Source organism: Halictus rubicundus, chromosome 11 (genome assembly GCF_050948215.1).
Source record: "Halictus rubicundus isolate RS-2024b chromosome 11, iyHalRubi1_principal, whole genome shotgun sequence".
In the NCBI taxonomy this organism is placed as follows: Eukaryota; Metazoa; Arthropoda; class Insecta; order Hymenoptera; family Halictidae; genus Halictus; species Halictus rubicundus.
This window is the reverse complement of record NC_135159.1, coordinates 11222696-11242627: the sequence shown is the minus strand read 5'-3', so window position 1 is coordinate 11242627 and position 19932 is coordinate 11222696. Positions and strand designations below refer to the sequence as shown.

Genomic DNA, 19932 nt, shown 5'->3' with positions numbered 1-19932 from the left:
AATGCGTGTTAAATAATAAATTCAGAATTTCGGTCCTTGAAATCGACCAATCAGAGAGCGGTTCTCGCGGCAGGTGCGCAAGGTGCGTTGTACTAACATGTCAATGCGCGTTACGTTTGCCGCTCAAATTGGTTAACTAATTTGTTCAAACGTTTACAAGCCTTTCCTCTCCGCGTTCATCGCAGACGGACGCAAACTTTCTCAACTAGAAGCGAATTGAAAAAAAATGACTAGGTTTATTAGCTGTTCGACACTAATGTCCGACGTGAATGCGAGTTCAGCGATACATTTTGACAATGCGAAACATATGTAAGGGAGATTCGAAAATAAAGTGAGAGTGATATAACCACGTTGCTTGTTTACGATAAACAATAAACGAATTAACGAATACCAGGAAGATGAACACTTCACAGTCGAATAAAAAGAAGGGTAGAAACAGAGTGGGTGGTATTAATAGCGATAGTCCTTCGAATATCGAACCGTTAAACACGCAGGAAACATCGAAATTTGTTTTGGTATGATGTTCTTGATATAATCTTTGTTACTTACAAATTCTGATTCTGATGCTCTATGTAGTACCGTGTTAATGAAATGTACCATTTTGGTTTACATTTATCAAGGTAAATCCAATCGGAGAAGATACAAACAAGACATTCAAAATTGGTATCTCGGATTCTGTACCAATCATTTCCTTGGAAGAGAATGGATTCGATGATAAAAGTACAACACCGAAAAGTCATACCGCTTTACCTGAGAAAGAGAAGGACGAGAAGAACGTACTTAGTAGTTTACCAGTTGCGATGGTGAAGGAATTGGAGGGATACGAACAACAATTAGGAGAAGCAGAACCGCTTCCCAATTCCTACATTAGGTTCATGGAACGTAGTGGAGAAGAGCTTGATGGTAAGTTTACTATTTGTTATAATTAAACCAATAATCCTAAGGCCGATTGAAACTCTTTCAGGTGAAGTTGAATACGATTTGGATGAGGAAGACACTGCATGGCTGTCCATAGTCAACGAGAGACGATTAGCGTCGGGACTAACTCCGCCGTTGGAGCCTGATACATTTGAACTGCTAATGGACAGACTTGAAAAAGAATCGTATTTTCAACAGCAGACTAATGGAGGCGGAGGAGTAGCAGCCGACGAGGATGCTGTTTGTTGTATTTGCATGGACGGAGAATGTCAGAACAGTAATGCAATTTTGTTCTGCGATATGTGCAATTTAGCCGTACATCAAGATTGCTACGGCGTACCATACATTCCTGAAGGGCAATGGTTGTGTAGAAGATGCTTGCAGAGTCCTTCGAGGGCTGTCGATTGCGTTCTATGCCCAAACAGAGGCGGTGCATTCAAACAAACCGATCGTCCAGCTACATGGGCACACGTAGTGTGCGCTCTGTGGATACCAGAAGTAAGATTTGCTAACACCGTGTTCCTGGAGCCTATAGACAGCATCGAAAGTATACCCGCCGCGAGATGGAGACTAACATGTTGCGTGTGTAAACGTAGAGGATCGGGCGCTTGTATTCAATGTCACAAGAGCAACTGCTACGCTGCGTTCCATGTAACTTGTGCACAACAAGCTGGTCTCTGTATGCGTATGAGGACGGTACAACCTGCAAACGGTGAACCGATGTTAGTGCAAAAGACAGCTTACTGCGAATCACACACGCCACCCGATTACCAACCTTCCACCAATCCTGCGGATGCTAGAAGAAGAGCTATTGCAAACAAAAAGAGCTCCTCTGCACCTGTCATTTCTATTCCAACCATACCACCGGAACGCATTAAGGAGATTGCTAAGTAATCATTCAATGGTTATAATTAGACTGCGGACCTTCATGCAAAGTAAAAATTGTCCTATTCAATTTCTTACTTCGATCACTTGAACAAGCAGAAAATAGTTCTTAAATGCATGAAATCTGTAGTCTAATTATCAATACTTTTAAATCAATCTGTGTGTATGTTATAAATATTTGTAACATTCAACAGTTTAGCTGAGGGGTTGCCCAAGAAGAGTCAACTGATACAACGTCTTATAGCGTACTGGACTCTCAAACGTCAGTACAGAAATGGCGTCCCTCTACTTAGGAGACTTCAGAGTTCGCATCCGCAATCTAGACCTCCACCACTCGGGGACCATTCTTCGCCACCACCGGATAGCGAATTGCGTGGAGAATTGTATCGTCAGCTTAAATATTGGCAATGTTTACGTCAAGATTTGGAACGTGCCCGACTGCTCTGTGAATTGGTCCGCAAGCGTGAGAAATTGAAGAAAGAGCTGTTTAAAGTGTAAGATTATTTTAGCGAAATACAACTGAATTTCTTAGATATTTGAATAAGGGACCAAGGGAAATTTAATTTTGCAGGAAGGAGAAATGTCTCTGGTTCGAACTACGTCCACTAGAAAGTATTCTGCGCACTTTGTTGGAGGCAATCAAAGCGAAAGACGTGAACGACGTTTTCGGGCAGCCAGTGAACACGAAGGAAGTTCCAGATTATTTGGAAATCGTATCGCATCCCATGGATCTTTCTACCATGCAGGTACTTGTTTACATCGGCGAAAAGTACTCGTTGCTTCGATACGTATAATATTTATTTTTGTAACGCTATAGGTCAAAATAGAAAGACAGGAGTATGATACGATTGGCTCTTTCGAAGCAGACTTCATCTTGATGGTGAACAATTGTCTAGCATACAATCGCAAAGATACCATGTTTTACCGAGCTGGTATCAAAATGAAAGAGCAAGGCGGCGCACTGATAGATCAAGCTCGCAAGGATTATCCTGAATTGGATCCAGCCAGCGAATCCGAGCAAACAGGATCTAAATCTAGAAAGAGGGATCGTGCTAATAGGAATCGCGGAGAGGCAGAATTGCGGCTCGGAGAGAAAGAGATAGGTGGTGGAGGTGTGAATAGAAGAACAGCTGTGTTATTCACTCGCAAAGCCAGAGCTCGCGCGAGTAGAAGCAATCAGATGTTCGCTATGGAGGACGACAGGAAGAAACAAAGCGACAGCTTCAAAGTGTACAGGTAGATACGACATTGTTTGCCCATAAGGATCGCTTGTTCAATGCAGCTAAAATTAACTGCTTGCTCTGGCATTTAGTTATCATTTATTATCTACCGTACCATTGAGAGATGCATAATTACAGGAGTGGAACAATGGACAGTGACGCGGGAGAAGGTGAAAGTCAATCGTCGAGCTGCAGTAGTTGCTCGACAAGTAGATCTACCACTCCGGATCAGGACGAGGAAGAACAAAGACAAGAGGCGAGCGAGGCGAAGAAAGAGGTCGAGACCAAGCAAAGTACGACTAGCAACGGACTAGAGGCTCTGCAGCTTGTATGGGCCAAATGCCGCGGCTATCCATGGTATCCGGCTCTGATAATAGACCCCAACACGCCCAGAGGTACCGTGCACAAAGGTGTACCGATACCTGCCCCGCCTGATGACGTATTGGCGCTCGCAGTCAATTACAAGGAACCAGTATTTCTCGTTCTCTTCTTCGACACCAAACGGACATGGTAATTCATTCTCCCGCAATTACACTCTTCTCGGAGAGTGGAGCCCGTGACAAGACCGATAGAACTGACAGACCTTTTCAAGGGTTTTATACGGGGTGTCCCAAAATTCAATTAACTCCGTGAAATGGGTGGTTCCTGAGGTCATATGAAACTGTAACTGTAAACACTTCGAGTCTGCGTACATTCTCTGTAGTATTCCGTACGTAAATAAGGAGATTGAGGTTCGAGGCATTTGGCAAACATTAAATGATTCGTGCGAGCTCAGCCTTTTAAATTCAAAAATCAAAATTCCTTATTTTTCGTCAATGAAACTTACACCAACGTATTCCTCCCATTTTCCTTATTAAAATAGCACCAAGCACGATATAATTACGATCATAATCAGTTGTATAACAAGCGATTCAATGAATCGTGAACATGTGAAACTGTTTTTATGTTTTGTTGGAATTCACGAAACCGCGTACCGTTGCAGGCAATGGCTGCCAGGCGAAAAGCTAGAGAAGCTTGGAGTATCTCAAGAATTGGACGAGGCGAAGTTGATCGAGTCTCGGAAACCTGCTGACAGGAAAGCCGTGAAGAAGGCTTACCAAGAAGCGCTTCACTACCGCAAGCAGACACACAATACAACATTGAACGCCGGTTCGACTAGTTAATTTCCGATGACTTAATATTTCCTTATGCATAAGCTAGCACAACATTTGTAAGTATGTAAAAAGAGTTTTACCGAAACGATGTAACTTATAGACTTATCATTAAGTCGCACTTTTCCAAAATTCTATTTATAACGTTTTTAAATGACTGAATAAATCATTGTTTATACGATAATCAATTCCTACATTGGCGTGGGGGGGGGGGGGGGGGGATTATTAACAACACTGATAAATTGCATTATGAAAAATATATGTGTATATCTTTTACATATTTTTTTGCTGTATAAAGAATTTATGGCAAAGCTTGTTCGAACAGCTTTTGACAAACTTTCCCATGACGTGGATGTGCTTATTCGGTTCTCTCGTTCAAGTTCATGTTCTTCTCCACGTACTCGGAAAGTTCTTTCGCGTACATGTCCAATCTCTGAGTCATCTGGAACAGGAGGAACACGCATGAGGAAACAGTCTCGAAGAAAACTTACAAATACGTTTTCGAAAGCAGCTTGCAGAAAATGATTACATAGCAAGCGTACTCAACGAAACTTTTTTCTGTTTGTGAAATGAAACTTGGTTATTGAAATTGACTTGAATTCGTAAGTACATATTGAACTCGATCCCATCCCTAACCAGAACCAAAATCAGAATACTAACTCTGAGACACCACATATCCTTCATCTGACGACAGAGATTCAAATCCATTTCGCAGACAAGCAGACCGTCCTTGCAGCGGCTCAGACCAGGAGTCCTGGTGCCATCGGGAGCAGTGATGTAGCTGGATCCGTAGAAGTGACCGAAGTCATGGTGTGCTGGCGCACCGTCTCCAGATGTGAACTCGTTGGGGAATATTTCGGTTCCCACGCGGTTGATAGCGCAAGTATAGTAGCTGTTGGCGATGGCGGCGCATCTGGCTTCAATGGGCCACAGGGGCTCGGATGTATGGCTGGTGGTTGCCGATGGGTTGAACACAATCTACAGAAATTCAAGCGAAAATGATCAATGAGCAAACTAATTGTTCTAACTGCTCAACAAAAACAAAATTCCGTCATGAATAATAGGAACGAATAAAAGTTCCAAACTCTAAAATGGTCAACTCTGCTGTGTAGTATTGTTAAAACATCTTTCAATTTTGTAGAGCAATGATCGTACCTCGGCACCGTTCAGACCGTACATCATCCAGTTCTGGGGATGATGACGTCCGTAGCAGATGTTGATGGCGATACGACCAAAGCAAGTGTCGAAGACCTGGTGACCGGTGTTGCCCTCCATATAATAAGTGGACTCGTTGAAGTCGCCTACGCGTGGAATGTGGTTTTTCCTCTGCTTTCCAATGACTTTTCCGTCTGTGCCGATCACCACTGACGTGTTCCACATGGTTTCGCCATTCTCGACGTCTCTCTCCAAAATCGGACAAATAATGACCATGCCGTGGCGTTGGGCAAGCTCCGACATCAACACCGTTGTTGGGCCGGTTCCAACTTCCTCGGCGAACTCGCACCAGGGGTATTTCTCTCTTGTGCAGAAAGCGAATGGCATAGCTGCAATCAAAACATTCCATCTTCAGTACAACACCGAACACAAAGACAAGACATTCAATCCCAAATTTTTTGACCTGACAATTTCGGGTTCCACGTAAAAAAAATTGTTTAAGAGAACCGTATACTTACTGCCACATGAGGCAAGTATATACGGTAGTTTTAAACAATTTTTTGATCGCGAAGTTTACTAGAAAATAAGTTTTTGACTCTCTAATTGATTGCGAAAGCATCAATTCGAATTTCCTATTCAAGTATTCGTATGCATTGAAAAACTGCATCAACAGACAAACATTTTCTATGCATCGTTTTGTTGGACGAAATTAGTATCGCTATCAGAGCATGTCAACAAACAGGCCAGCCTTATCAGATCGCCTCTTATTAGTTCAAGACTAATCTACGAGCGTGTAAACCGATAAAAGTGGCATGATTTTTCTGCAATGTCCGTGATAGTGCCTGTGCTTTTTAAATGTACCGGATATTTACTACAAAGAAGGGTCACGAAACTTTTTTTTTTTTCTTTCGGTTAGGAAAATTCGAGATTTTGTTTATTCGCGTACCCCAGGCTTCCTGGAGGCAGAGTACGTTAACTCCGCAGACAGCGGCGTAGTCGACATATTTTTGGATTTTCTGGTGAAGCATGTGCCTTTGTTTCTGCAGGGGCTCAGTGGTTGGCGTGACAATCGAGTTTTGGATTAATCCAACACGGACAATGCGAGGAGGGCGTAATTGTTCTGACACACCACTGGTCATCATGTATCCTTTCACATCCAATTCCGTCTTTCCGGTCCATTGTGGAAGCTCCAAGCATCTAATATAATAAAAATCATCGTTTTCATAATTACTGGGAATATTAAGTACATTTTTCGGGACCACCCGGTACATTAGAAAGAGAAACTACTCGTAGCATTACTCGTCATTTCAATATAAAACGTACATAGTTAGTAGTTAGGAAACGCCAAACTATTTCACTTTTTTTTTTCTTCGAATTTCTAACTTTGAATCATTGGATTCAGTAAAGAATCCCCCGTGAGTATAAAAAGAAAAGTACAGTTTGGTATTCGGCTAGTGAAAGTCTATCAGGAACGCCTAATTGTAGTTAGAAATCGAATTTTAATTTTCAAGCCAGCGTTATAGCGTTCTCATATGAGAATCACTGTGCGCGTAGCGGTTCATTCAACACGGTGTCAGTGTCCACGGAAGGAAACGTATTTATAGGGACAGTTTTTCTGTGGAAAATATACATTCGCTTTTTTTTTTTGGTCGGTTTACACATGATCTAAAAATATTGCGGGTGAAATTATTTTCGTGGGCGTTAGCATCGGATGCAACGACCACTGGCTGTTCGCACAAAGGCGCGGAAACAATGTACATATCTACATATACAGGGCGTCCCAAAAATGTTGTACGTCCTTGAAAAGAGTGATTACTGGGATCATTTGAAGTAACTTTTTCCTTTACGAAAATGTTCTTCGCGTTTCTCTTAAGGAGTTATTAACGAAAAACACGGACCAACCAGAGCGCGGCTTCTGCGGACGGAGTCCGGCTCAGCCAATGCCAACGCTACGCTCAGCTATAGCCGCGCTCTGATTGGTCCTTGTTTTCCATTGATAACTCTTTAACAAAGCAACGGAGAACAATTTCGTAAAGGAAAAAGTGACTTCAAATGACCTCAGGAACCATCCATTTCAAGGAAGCGCAACATTTTTGGGACACCCTGTATACATCGTATATCAAATGTTCCCACTTGTTGCGAACAGTTCAACCGGTAACAAAACTAGTTGATTTAGGAATGATAATGCGACTTTCTAATAGGCGAATAGAAGAAAATGGTGAATCTTACTGTAATTCACGGCCGTATAAGAGACGTTTCACTTCGGACAGCTCCTTCTCCGGAAGGTTCTTCTCCAGAATGTCCTCGAGGGTTTGGTTGAACATGTTCTTCTGCATGCTCTTCTGCATGTTGACTTGCGTAGTTAACGACGGCGAGGTTATGTACTTGTGAACGAAATTGCGTTCCGTAGAAGACTCGATGTGGAGACACGGATTTTACCGAATATATATACCGGTGGCACGCGTAAACACGCGTCGGGGATACGGTCGTTAATCATCGTTAAAAAAATGCTCTTTCGACAAGCTGATTAGCTCGCGTTTAATCGACTTCTTTATATCGTCCCGAAATTACCGTATCGTACCTTTCCAGATAGTACGCGACGTCTTTTTTACGTCCATTTTAGATCGGAAAGTCTTGCGACCTAAAAAGACATATCTGAGACACCTTTTTTGAGACGTCGTTTTTACGTCTGAAATAAAACGTTTCTGTGCTATCTGGTTGCCCTGACCTAGCAGCCGATGTTGTTTATGCGGCTCGTTAAATTGTTGATTATTGTCTGCTTCGCATATTTCGAGATCTGGACACGACAACTTTGACCCAATGATACCATTTAATTTGTATTATTTGTACGCAGATAACCCAATGGCTATAGCCATGTATACATTGTCGGAATAAACATATTTGAAAATAGATGCCCTTTTACTTTATTATAAATTATTTTCCGGTGGAAAGAAAGAGAGACTTCTGGGCATGAAAGGTATAAAATGAAATTTAAAATTTTTGAAAAATTTAGTTAATTTGAATGCGATACAGTTTTATAGTAGTATTTCGTTTTATTATTATAGGAACTGTATGAGAAATAATACAATACAGTCGATATCGTGTAATCGTATTGCCCCTGTGTGTAATTATTTGTTTCTGCTATCTCTAAGGCAATAGAAACAAGCACTATTATCAGAAGACGATACTAATCTCAAGTCAAAATATGTTATTGAATGTTCCCTACGCTTTCTTGTTATTGTAAACATTGTATTGGAATAATTTCATTGCGATTTGTACAATTCCAATTCATTAAACGCACTTGATAAATTATTATTACTTTTCATTACGTTCCCGAGTATCCAGCCGAAAGATAGAAATTTGAATTTCGTATCGAATCGTTCGATCCTATCGAGATTGAAAGCCGCGAAAATTTTTCAAAATATTAATCGATTAATATCGAGATAACCGTATACACGTGGTCGACGACATTGTCGATTATCGATTGCAATCAGCACTCGATAGTATACAAACAAGCGATGTGGTAACCACTAAAAGTACCTGATAAACAAATTTTTTAAAACGTTTTAAATAAAATTATATAAGTCTTTCACGCGATATTACAATAGCTCGTTATTTATTATCATAGGTGATACTTGGCTCGTATACGTGTGCATAAGTTTGTGTACTATCGTGCGGAACTTAATCAAAGTTAACCTGTTTATCAGTGTAACGAGAGAAGAAAAAATAAACGCAACCAGAATAATTTCAGTGGGAAAGAAAATACTCGATTACGAAAATGGCATCGAACAGGGAAAGACGTTCAAATGCCGGGAATAAAATGGCAAAGTTGTTGAACGAAGAGGAGGAGGATGATTTTTACAAAACCACTTATGGCGGTTTTGACGAAACCGAACAGGATCATGATTACATGTTAGTATTTCACTGTTTCCTATTACTGGGTCATTTATTCGAAATAAAAATTGTTTACATCAACGGGGACAAACAAGACCAAATCAAAATTTCTTTTGAATAATGATCATAATTTAAATTGCACCCACTCATTTTTGTCATAAATGCATAAAATCCGCAGTCCGGTTATTATTATTTCCTGTAATCATTTTACTGCCAGGATTCATTAAAAAAATCTTGTACTACAGTGCCAAGATTGCACCGTTCTGTTTCTATGTCGATAAATACAAATGGTTGAAACGAAGCGTAACAATATCTAACGATTTGCAATTACAGGGAAGAAGACGAGGGGGAGGACGAAGTAGACTCCGATTTCAGTATAGACGAAAACGACGAGCCAATTTCGGACACAGAGCAGGAAGGTCCTAAAAAGAAACGTAGACTAGTAACGAAAGCTTACAAGGAGCCTAAGGTTCAATCCCAGCTGCCGCCAAAAGAGAAGAAAGTTAGACAACCGAAACAACATAAACATTTTATAGAAAGTACAGGTCAATATTTTAAAAGAAAATCAACTTTCGTTGTATTTCATAAATGTAAGGAAGAAAAGGACTGTAAATGTTTACAGAGAGAAAATCTATACGTCGTTCCACTGCTGCAAAGTCTGCTGCAACGCAGAGACGTTTGCGCGAAAGGAACGAAGATCAGAAGAGAAAAACCAGAGTCATAAGACACGATACGTGGAAACCAACTCAGGAAGAATTGTTGGAGGAAGCGCTACAGACTGAACAAATCAATGTGAAATCATTGGGTAAACTTTTAATAACAATTACCGTATTTTCTCCGTAATTGTGAATAAGATCTCCACCATAACTGTTAAAATGTTATCCCTATCACTGGAACGATAACGCCGGACACCTTGAACTTCAATCCCTCTTTCTGTTTCAATCGCTATGCTTTTCTACGTGTATCTACAAAGTACCTCTTCTATAACTGTGACTCTGAAGACCCAAGGGACCCCTTGGGTCTGTGACCCAAAGTTTTCACAGTTACAGAGAGAATACTGTTCTCTTCTCCGAAAAGATGCTGATATTTTGTTCCTATTTACGATCTGTGTGTACATTACAGAAAAATATCAGAAATTAGAGAATGAAAAGAAAAATACTAGAACAGTAAGGAAATCACACACTGGACCCATGATTAGGTATCAGTCGCTGTCGATGCCGGTTATGGTGCTTTCCGAAGTAAACGTCGACAAAGAGGACAATAAAATTAATGTCGTAGGGGACGACGAAAAGAACGTAAATGCGAATTCTGAGACCAGAAGTTCAGAAGGAATAGAAAACAGGTAAAATGTGGATATTGTTTATGAAATGCGAGACAGTACTCTCATATAAATCAAATAAATTTCAGCAATGTTGTTGTGAAATTAGAGGACGATGAGAAAGACACTAGCAAAAGCGAGTCTGTCATGAAACATCGTTACGAAGGATCGAAAAGGTTTTACGAACGAACGTTCATTACTTTTGAAAACGAAAAGTTATTTCGCAATGCCTTTAAGAAATCTACCGCCCAGATACCGCCGTCGAGAGCACTGTGTGCGATTACAAGGTAGAGTATCAATTTTGGAATGGAGATATGTAATTCGACGAGTAAACATAATTGAAAAAATTTATGCAGGCTGCCTGCAAAGTATCTGGACCCTATGACTCAACTGCCGTATAAAAACGTTCAAACATTTCGATTATTACGTGAAGCGTATTATCAACAATTGGAGGCCCGGACAGATATTAATGATACAACACAAAGTCCAGAGTTGTTACGTTGGCTCGAATGGCGGCAGAAAAATCAGGGAGCTGCTCAGAGGAGTATGATACGTCTCGAAACAGCATCTACTCCTATGCATTCGTAGTGACGTTTAAAAGTTAACAATACTATTAAAAAAAAATTCCTTTCATCGATACTTCTACCATAACGTTTTTCAATTTTTTCGTATTTAATTGATCTTATCAATATATTTGATAAAAAAGAATCTAATGTAGATTATTTTGCTTGACATGTAGAAGACTACTCGGTAGTTCTTTTTTAACATTTTATACAAAATTGAATGAAACTTGGTAGAAGTATGATGAAAACCCTCGAGAATAAGTTAGTTACATAAGCGACAACTTTGTAAATAATTGTATATTTTATTCGCGTTCTATTATAGCATGTTTCTTCTTCTTTTTTTTTTTTGTAAAAAGTTACAATACAACAGTTATTTGTACATAAAATCGAATCTTATTATTGTTACCGTCCAACGCTAATAAATGCAATGTATTGGGTACGATAAAATAGTTCAAATAACTCGAACCGATAGGAAAGAGAAATTGATTTATTGTTGAATAATTTATTGCTTATCATGCTAAAAAATAACTGCTATCGATAATAAATAAGTCTCCCGTAAGAAATAATCTATATTCCGTTTCTTTAAACAACTAAAACAAAAACGTGCCACTTGAAAACACCATTGAACTATACCTACTAAAAATTCGTTTAGATTATTAGTAGTACGTAGAGATGTGTGTAAAGCAAAAGTTATTTTATTAATAAAATTATAAAGTACAAAGCATTGAGTAATGAAACGGCCGCGGGTTGACGCGGGCTCGGCGTGTATCCCTTTGTATTTGATTTGTATTCGGTTCAACGAAGGGAATAAACTAATCTTACAATGATGCGTAATTTATCGTCTAAATTCCATTTCGTACAAATTTGTTCCTGCTTGGCGTAACGAAAAGTCAGCTCTTATGGATTCATTCTCGTAACCTAAGGATATACAAAATATGCTGGGGGAAACTAAAAGGATATTATTTATCCGGATGGAAATGTGTCATCTTTATCTTGATATTATTTTATCGCACGCACGATAAAAAAGTACAATTTATCTTGGACTACCACGCGTACTTGCTTCCGAAAGAATTTACATTTTACCAAACTGATCCCTACAACGAGGGAACACACGAGAAACAGGTCTATTTGTTTCTCCGAAAGACATTGTTCTTCAATATGTTACTGTTTACCTTTCAATTGACCGTTTCAAAGTAAACTACTATTTTCCCTAAGCACGCTCTCTACCAGCATTCATTTCACCAAAATGTCTTCAGTAAAATCTAAAAAAGATAGGATCACAGAATAAAATTAATTTCATTTCCTTTACGGAAAATACGAAATCGTGTGCGACGCTGGTAGCAAACGTGTTGAACCACCATTTTCCGAACACTACTTTCATCAATCGAACACGTAGAAAAAGCTAACAGAAACAACAAGCATAATTGCTAATTGTACAATTAGAATTACAGATAACATTTCATGATGTCAAAGTAGCATCCATCGAATGGCTTATGCTTGAGACTTGTCGCCGTGTTCCCTCCGAGCCGGCCCAGAAAGATTTAATTTACTTTCCTCAAACATCTCAATATTTGCAACATCTTACTCACTCTCTATTTATTCATCAAGATACAACGAGGATTCGTAACGATAACAGATTACATTGCGGCTACACACATCGAAGCAATACTTATTTAGAGACGCTAGAAAAGTATCTACGGCAATCGTATTTTCGCGAAATTGTCCACGCGTACTTTCATATCACTTCACGCACAGGTGTGTTCAGTATATCTGTGTTGTCGTGCCACGACCTTTCCCTTTCGTCTCCTGCGGTCTCACGTTTTTTCTATCAGTTTTGTTTTCGTTTCTCGGGGAAGAGAACAAAAAAACGGTACCTTTCCCAAAAGCGTTTTAGCGAGCATGCTTCTCGTCGCCTAACAGATACGAATTTCAAAGCAGAGAGTGAGCAACGATAAAGTGTGTACCCCGATTCGGAAAATTCGTCGATTTCTGTTTGTCAAACTTTGTACATCCAACGGTAAGCATTTACAATTTTGGTTTCGACTATTCCGGTGCACTTTCTTTTAAATACCTAGACTGTAAGAGTTTACGGGTTACGCTACAGGCTGAAACTCATGGCAAAATGTGATGCGTGTTGTACGTGTCACAAGGATGAGAAGATCAAGCGATGCCTTCGAACGACTCAACGATGAAAGTGATTTCAACGACGATCTTGGATAATACTTCATGAGCACAGCAGAGTATTAACATTGAAATCCAGGTCAGGAGTGAGCTACTGGACAAGATGACCTGCATCGAGGAGTCTCTTCGTTAGCCATCGCAAGCATGTACAACCCAGATCTATTTCTTCGTCCCATCTACTGGTAAAAACATTAGTTGAGTGTGTGGCCAAGAATTTCAGCTGTAGCTGAATAGGTATAACGATAGAAATCGTTCACGTGTTCAAACGATTGCTTACTATGCTTCGAGTGAAATTGCACATGTACTACAAAAAAAGCAGTAACACTATACTGATTTCATTGTAACGTATCAGAGATAAAGATAGAAAGTGGGATTGGCTGGAGGGAGAAAGAGACAGAGGAGGATGGAAAAGTTTGTCTTGGGAAAGAACAAGATTCAGAAGGTCCGATGAACTGTTTCGGAGATAGGATAAGTGCGTGCGTATGTTTTTCCTTGTAGGAACTCATTCCCACTGACGTCCTCAAGGTTGCATGATCGTAATTTGCTCGACTGTGCACACGTGTCGCTAGGTATCCTGTTTTCTCTTCGTCATGAATTTTCTAGCTGTCGAGATGTACCGTGTTTAAATTCTCCCAAACAATCTAGATGGGGAGGGGAATCGTCAGGTATATTTCCATCGGGTTCGCTTATGCGAAATAAAAAAACCAAGTGCTCGCCCCGCTTGCAAAGTAGCAAGAACGGGTCCGCTTTGTTTCGTGAAAGCAGAAGACGTGTAGGTTTCGCTGAGGCTGACCGTCCAAGAACGAAAAATGTCGAGAAAGAATATAAGTCTTTTAAGTAGGTCTCGCAGCGATCCACTTGTCTAGAGATCCGCTTCCATGCGACAAAGTTCAAGGATGTTGTAGAAAGAGCAGCTCTAACCTGTCCCGAAACCCGCCGCGGATTATTTGGGAGACTTTAGTCGTTGTGTATGGTTTAAAATGGTAAATGGTCTTGACACTTGTACTGTATGCACCTGTTACGTTTACCGTCGACCACTTTTCTTTTCTCCTTTGCCTCTTTGTATGTCCTTCTGCAAAAACAAAATGGACGCAGCCCCGGTTATTATGCGCACTCCGCCACGCGACTGGTGGTGTTGTTTTTTTTTTCTTTTTCTTTTATTATCGGACCATAATGATCCTGTACGTTCGCAGATAGGACGAACTGTAATAGAAACTGCTTGCGAGACAAAGGAAATTCATTTTCCAGCTTCGAATGCGATTTGAACGATTCTGCTTTGCAAAGAATTTCTTTGAAACAAAAAAACAATGATTTCTTTTGTAATCGATTCGTCTTCAAGCTTTGTATACAATACGAAGAAAAATTGTTGAAAGTGGTCGATGAAATTCATTGCTATTATAGCAGTCACCGGATGACTGATACCGCATTCTTCGTTCTTGAGGTCACCAAGAATCAGACCAAAAGAAGACGTATCTAATCAGCTTTGTGTAACATTCAAGGGAACCGAATTGAATAAGGAAATTCTATGTAGCCGATGATGTTGCGTGAATGTTAACATCTTTTTAAAATTAAGGCAAGCAGAGATAAAGAAATCTACTTTTCATCGATCGTATACTTCTTTTGGCTATTAAGAATGCTCGGCATCGTGGAAGTAACGTGCTCGCGTAAAGATAATTGAGATTTGTAAGAACTGTATAGCGTCTGAATGATCGAAACAAACATTTATTCAGTCGAAAGTTGTACACCACTACCGCTAATTTAAACAGATCCATTGTAAACCCTTAGCATCCGAGTTACACGTAAAAAAGGAATGCCAACTATTACTATACATAAGTTTCTTATGCTTGAATTAAAATAAATTCGTGTATGCGCGCGCGTGTCTGTATGTGTGTGTATGTGTACGTGTATGTTCAAGTTTACAAGTTTTAAAGCTATCAGTTCATAAATATTTCTTAAAAATTAGCATTTTCACAAACACGTCCGTGTATTACACATTTACACATCTGAGATATATATCTATGTACGCTATGTGTATATATATATATATATATATATATATATATATATATATATATATATATATATATATATAATATATATAATATTTATAATATATATATATGTATATATATATATATATATATATACGCTAAAACATTCAAAAGATAGTACCAATGAAAATAAACGACATGAACAACAGACGGAGGGCTCTAAGACATTGTAAAATTGGAAAGAAGCATACCATTCATCGACTCACTCTTCTTGCATTGATAAGTATAGTCTTTAATTGAAAAGAATGAAATTCTCGCTTTATAATAGAAAAATATCGACTCAAAAAGAAAAACATATATTTTTTCTCTGAACATAAAAAACAAATTACGAGTAGTATCTATTGCCGTTCGTGAAAATAGTTTTTTTTTCAATGTGATGTTATTCAGTCTATTTTGTTCTAATTAATAATTCTGTACGACATATATGTACATATATGTATATATAGAGAAGAGCGTTATACACTTGCTGTGTGTGCTCTCAAAACATATAAACAACAACAGTCAGTAACAAATATTGGAAGAAAAAATACATAATAAAAGTATCTGTAGTAGTATTTAATTTTGATGTATGTCAAAATTAACTCAATTTACAAATCAACTTAATATTTATAATTAACTAATCATAGCTTTCTTATATTAAAACTATGCTATCGTACAAAGAATTATCCCAGAAACTTTCATTTATCTGTTCACGTTTTGCTGGACCATAGACTAAATTTTCTCTTAGTAACTTAGGTATTATTCGAGTGTACTCCCGTGATATTTATACTGTATTTGCATGTACACACATTTTAAGCAGCAAGGTGAGTCACTGGCAGCACTGTTTGCGCATTCCCTCCGAATTCATCGTCGGCTTAACGTCGATGGGCTCTACGTTTTGTGGCCGGATCGTATCACCTTCTGGAGGGTCACGTATCTGTTTCTGCGATACGATTCTGTAGATTTCTGTAATGATCAAGCTCTATGTTACACCCTGTACTTACAATGATTGTTCTTCTAACTACTATCAGACATAGCAATTGCGAAGGATTTTATATCTAATTATTTTACTATCGGATGACTTCACGACCTATCGATCACTTTTCAAAATAAATATCAAATTAAGGGAAATTTAAGTCATTGTTTCATTCGAAATATGATCGATTTGATACGGAAATATTCTTTTACGAAAATTATAGATAATGTTATTGAAGAGAAATATCGAAATCAAACAAAACAGGTGATATTACCTGTCAGGATATTTTGGAACGCTGTTTCAACGTTCGTGGAGTCGAGGGCGGAGGTTTCGATGAAAGAAAGGCCATTTCTTTCAGCGAATCCCTTGGCTTCGTCGGTGGGGACTGCTCGTAGATGTCGCAGATCAGATTTGTTCCCCACCAACATAATAACTATGTTCTGATCTGCGTGGTCACGTAATTCTCGTAACCATCTTTCGACATTTTCATATGTCAGATGCTTTGCTATGTCGTATACGAGCAAAGCTCCGACTGCACCACGGTAATACCTAATAATTTTAAGAAAAAGACAATTATAAACGGTTCCATCTGTAGTCTATAAGTTCAGCGAAATGTATACTATTGTTATATTCATAGTATAATAAATGTTTGAAATGATAGACGATTTTTTTTTTTGCAATGCTTCATCATTTTGCACAGAAGGTTACAGTAAACTGGCTTCTCATTTCTTTTTTATTGGATAACTTCAACTTACGCAGACGTAATTGCACGATATCGTTCTTGTCCAGCTGTGTCCCAAATTTGAGCTTTGATAGTTTTTCCGTCTACTTGTATACTACGCGTCGCGAATTCAACTCCTATTGTAGACTTTGATTCTAAGTTAAATTCGTTTCTTGTAAATCTTGACAAGAGGTTACTTTTTCCTACTCCAGAGTCACCAATAAGAACAACTGAAATAACACAACAAACTGATTATTGTGCAATCCTGAAATTTTTAACCCTCCATCTGCGACCTTATTTTTATTGATGCCTATTTGCGTATTGGGCTGTTTATGTTTGCAACTAATTTTTCCACTGTTCTAGGTTTCAATAAAAACTCTCATTGAAGTCCCCATTTGAATATATAATCGTTCAAACATCAAATGTTTAAAGCATTAATGAGATAAAAATAATTATTGGAAAGAAAGAAGTTCAGGAGTGAAATTTCACTCCAGACATGAATGACTCAGGTTGCAAATGGAGGATTAAGATTTTGAAAATCAAAACTACTCTGCAAGTATATAAACATACGTATAAGTTTTTTTATCTAAATATGAAAAATTCATTATATAAATATTCCATTGTTTTAATTCTATGCTTTTATACTTCTGCTGATTTATTATACAGTTTATTTTCCGCATTCCTTTAGCAGAAAAAATACCAGAAGAAAATATTTGTAATTGTAGGTATACCAGACTCGGTAACAAAATAACAATTTGATTATTTTTACAATAGCATTATACTGCTATTCTCATATTATACAAAAGCATATTCCGCGAAAATGATGATAAAATCAATATTTAAAAATTATTATACTCGATAGATACGTGTAAGCTATAAAAATTCGAAATCGAGAGGGAATTTATTAAAAATTTTATTAGATTCGAAATTACAAATATCAGGAAATCACGAGTGTAATAAATGCGTAAAGTTTTTGGTAAAATATCGATATTGAAAATATTATTAGGTGGGCGTGGAAACGGTCCCACGACGAGGTAAGTAGGTGACAAAACGTGTGATTCGAATACAATCAACGACCGTCCGACACACGGACTAATTGAGAAATCAAAGGAGAATGCTACTTTGTTCGGATATAGAATCCCCGGTGATAACTCGAAAATAAATGGAAGTATCGTTGACTCATACGTGACTAACTGTATAACGCCTTTACCTCGAAAAATCCGTCTATAATGTTTCGTGTCCTAAAGACGATACGCGGTGTCTGATGTCATCGTTTAAACTCGATGCCCTATACACCAGACCTCTCTGTCAACCGTCCGAACAGTTGAAATTCGAACTTGACGTTAATTCGTACCCGTGTTATTGAACGATGACAATTGTTGATTTTAAACCAACACATACACGCATGAACTCGGGACACATATGTACGCGGGTTAAACTCATACGTGTACACTATGCAATATGTATATGAACAGAGGAGACACGTATACACGTACGTGTGTTCAGAGAATATGGAAATTCGTTTGTGTGTGTGAGAACCGTGGGCGCGCGTGCGGGTTTATGTCTGTAAATGTATACACATACAGGCTACACTAATATGTGTATGTGTAATAGAAAATCTTGACCGAAAATTTCGCGAACGAGAGACGATCGATGCGAGATTTTTACTTAGATGGTTTACCTTTGAATAAATAGTCGTATTCATCCTCTCGGGTGCCCATTTCGTTTGAAGTTATAAACCCCTTTGAACAGACTGACGGACGGTGCCTAGATCTATCAGGGGTACACTGCTACGGTTCTATAGTTATTTACAAAAATGCAGGAGCCTCGTGTCGGACCCCAACGCTGTTACTTTCCGCGGAACTAACGGCTGACACCGTCCTAAACGTACACAGCGAGAAGACGAAACGAAACAGGCACGACCACACGATGATATAATTATTTTCGTTCTTTCAATTTAGCTGTACAATATGGCCTCCTTTCTACGCCCCTCCAAACTGATGAATTACACATGCGCAATGCGCGTCCATCCTACGCACGCGCAGATCGAACACGACCAACGCTCACTCTAGATCAGAATTTGAACAGCGAATCACAGATCATTCGTACAGAGACGAATTTTCCACGTTCTCGGTAATTAATTCTCAATGCGCATGCGCCCGTAAATGGATCCTTGTGAGAAACAACTTTGTACTCAAATGCGCATGCGTCCGTGGATGGATCCCTCGTGAAAGTAACTCCGTAATCAAATGCGTATGCGCACAGAAGTGTGTAAACCCTAAATGTAACTTCGAAATTACTTATACAGGGTGTTCCAAAAATGTTGTACTTCCTTAAAAGGAGTGTTTCCTGGTGTCATTCGATGTAACTTCTTCCTTTACGAAAACGTACGGCTGCAGCGGGCGAATTCCAGCTCCTGAACAAAGCCGCGGAGAATCTCATTTATTTCATCTCTTTTAAGGAAGTACAATATTTTTGAGATACCCTATATATCATTTATCGGGTTTATCAAATCCAATCACAATCAGTGATGAGTGATGAGATTTTGGTCAGATTTTCTCGCGCATGCGCGGCGATTTTAGCATCAGTAAAGTAAAATTCTGGATAAGATATGGTACCTCGATCACCCTGCAAAATTTTAAAAAATTGTTATGATTCGATTTTGAAAATGGCGAACTCTATGCCTCTTTGTAACTCCTTCTCCAATATTAGCTGTCATTGTATAATAAAATGTTAACAATAACTTACCAAAAACTCGTAGAATACTCGTCTCAGAACAGATTGTTACGGTATTTTCCCGCCAATATCACTGCCCCACTATCTGTTCCGCACAATATAGATACGTTACTGTTCCGGACGTGCATGCGCAATCTCATCGCTGATCGCAATCGCTATCCACTTTCCCATCACAGAAATGCAT

General features: G+C 38.9%; 4 protein-coding genes across 7 annotated transcripts; 2 read left to right on the top strand and 2 right to left on the bottom strand.

Moving 5' to 3' along the window:
• Positions 1-65: 65 nt before the first annotated feature.
• On the top strand, positions 66-4360 carry Br140 (bromodomain-containing protein 140). Its single transcript, XM_076797045.1, has 9 exons — positions 66-309; positions 395-515; positions 621-903; positions 965-1808; positions 1998-2297; positions 2375-2549; positions 2621-3039; positions 3162-3533; positions 4006-4360. The coding sequence occupies exons 1-9, from the start codon at positions 227-229 to the stop codon at positions 4184-4186; spliced, it is 2778 nt and encodes a 925-aa protein (XP_076653160.1). The 5' UTR covers positions 66-226; the 3' UTR covers positions 4187-4360.
• A 56-nt stretch (positions 4361-4416) lies between these two features.
• Pyd3 (beta-ureidopropionase pyd3) lies at positions 4417-7835 on the bottom strand. Its single transcript, XM_076797082.1, has 5 exons — positions 7559-7835; positions 6276-6526; positions 5330-5718; positions 4835-5152; positions 4417-4616 (listed from the first exon to the last, which is right to left on the bottom strand). The coding sequence occupies exons 1-5, from the start codon at positions 7675-7677 to the stop codon at positions 4533-4535; spliced, it is 1161 nt and encodes a 386-aa protein (XP_076653197.1). The 5' UTR covers positions 7678-7835; the 3' UTR covers positions 4417-4532.
• A 394-nt stretch (positions 7836-8229) lies between these two features.
• On the top strand, positions 8230-11543 carry Yl-1 (Vacuolar protein sorting-associated protein YL-1). Of its 3 annotated transcripts, XM_076797078.1 has the most exons (7): positions 8230-8306; positions 8395-9241; positions 9557-9768; positions 9846-10028; positions 10346-10565; positions 10631-10828; positions 10898-11543. In XM_076797078.1, exons 2-7 carry the CDS (start codon positions 9108-9110, stop codon positions 11127-11129), a joined length of 1179 nt encoding a protein of 392 aa, XP_076653193.1. In that variant the 5' UTR covers positions 8230-8306; positions 8395-9107; the 3' UTR covers positions 11130-11543. The 3 variants fall into 3 exon arrangements, with proteins under 3 accessions (XP_076653193.1, XP_076653194.1, XP_076653192.1); XM_076797079.1 differs by having other exon boundaries at positions 8233-9241; positions 9557-9762; XM_076797077.1 differs by having other exon boundaries at positions 8235-9241.
• A 236-nt stretch (positions 11544-11779) lies between these two features.
• On the bottom strand, positions 11780-19049 carry Rab11 (RAS oncogene family member Rab11). 2 transcript variants are annotated; one of them, XM_076797085.1, is made up of 5 exons: positions 18694-19049; positions 17047-17242; positions 16566-16840; positions 16125-16281; positions 11780-14357 (listed from the first exon to the last, which is right to left on the bottom strand). In XM_076797085.1, the coding sequence occupies exons 1-4, from the start codon at positions 18731-18733 to the stop codon at positions 16145-16147; spliced, it is 648 nt and encodes a 215-aa protein (XP_076653200.1). In that variant the 5' UTR covers positions 18734-19049; the 3' UTR covers positions 11780-14357; positions 16125-16144. The 2 variants fall into 2 exon arrangements, with proteins under 2 accessions (XP_076653200.1, XP_076653199.1); XM_076797084.1 differs by lacking the exon at positions 11780-14357 and having other exon boundaries at positions 14992-16281; positions 18694-19048.
• Between the last annotated feature and the right edge of the window lie 883 nt (positions 19050-19932).

Excerpts from the sequence above, each read along its gene's own strand:
- Br140 (XM_076797045.1), top strand. The coding sequence starts at position 227 with ATGACTAGGTTTATTAGCTGTTCGACACTAATGTCCGACGTGAATGCG. Across the intron at positions 3,040-3,161 it reads GACAGCTTCAAAGTGTACAG|GAGTGGAACAATGGACAGTG; the intron begins GTAGATACGACA and ends GCATAATTACAG. Across the intron at positions 3,534-4,005 it reads TTCGACACCAAACGGACATG|GCAATGGCTGCCAGGCGAAA; the intron begins GTAATTCATTCT and ends GTACCGTTGCAG.
- Pyd3 (XM_076797082.1), bottom strand. The coding sequence starts at position 7,677 with ATGCAGAAGAGCATGCAGAAGAACATGTTCAACCAAACCCTCGAGGAC. Across the intron at positions 6,527-7,558 it reads TTATACGGCCGTGAATTACA|ATGCTTGGAGCTTCCACAAT; the intron begins GTAAGATTCACC and ends TTATTATATTAG. Across the intron at positions 4,617-4,834 it reads AGGATATGTGGTGTCTCAGA|ATGACTCAGAGATTGGACAT; the intron begins GTTAGTATTCTG and ends CTCCTGTTCCAG.
- Yl-1 (XM_076797078.1), top strand. The coding sequence starts at position 9,108 with ATGGCATCGAACAGGGAAAGACGTTCAAATGCCGGGAATAAAATGGCA. Across the intron at positions 9,769-9,845 it reads ACATTTTATAGAAAGTACAG|AGAGAAAATCTATACGTCGT; the intron begins GTCAATATTTTA and ends AAATGTTTACAG. Across the intron at positions 10,829-10,897 it reads GCACTGTGTGCGATTACAAG|GCTGCCTGCAAAGTATCTGG; the intron begins GTAGAGTATCAA and ends AAATTTATGCAG.
- Rab11 (XM_076797085.1), bottom strand. The coding sequence starts at position 18,733 with ATGGGCACCCGAGAGGATGAATACGACTATTTATTCAAAG. Across the intron at positions 17,243-18,693 it reads ATACGACTATTTATTCAAAG|TTGTTCTTATTGGTGACTCT; the intron begins GTAAACCATCTA and ends GTGTTATTTCAG. Across the intron at positions 16,841-17,046 it reads TATCGTGCAATTACGTCTGC|GTATTACCGTGGTGCAGTCG; the intron begins GTAAGTTGAAGT and ends TAAAATTATTAG.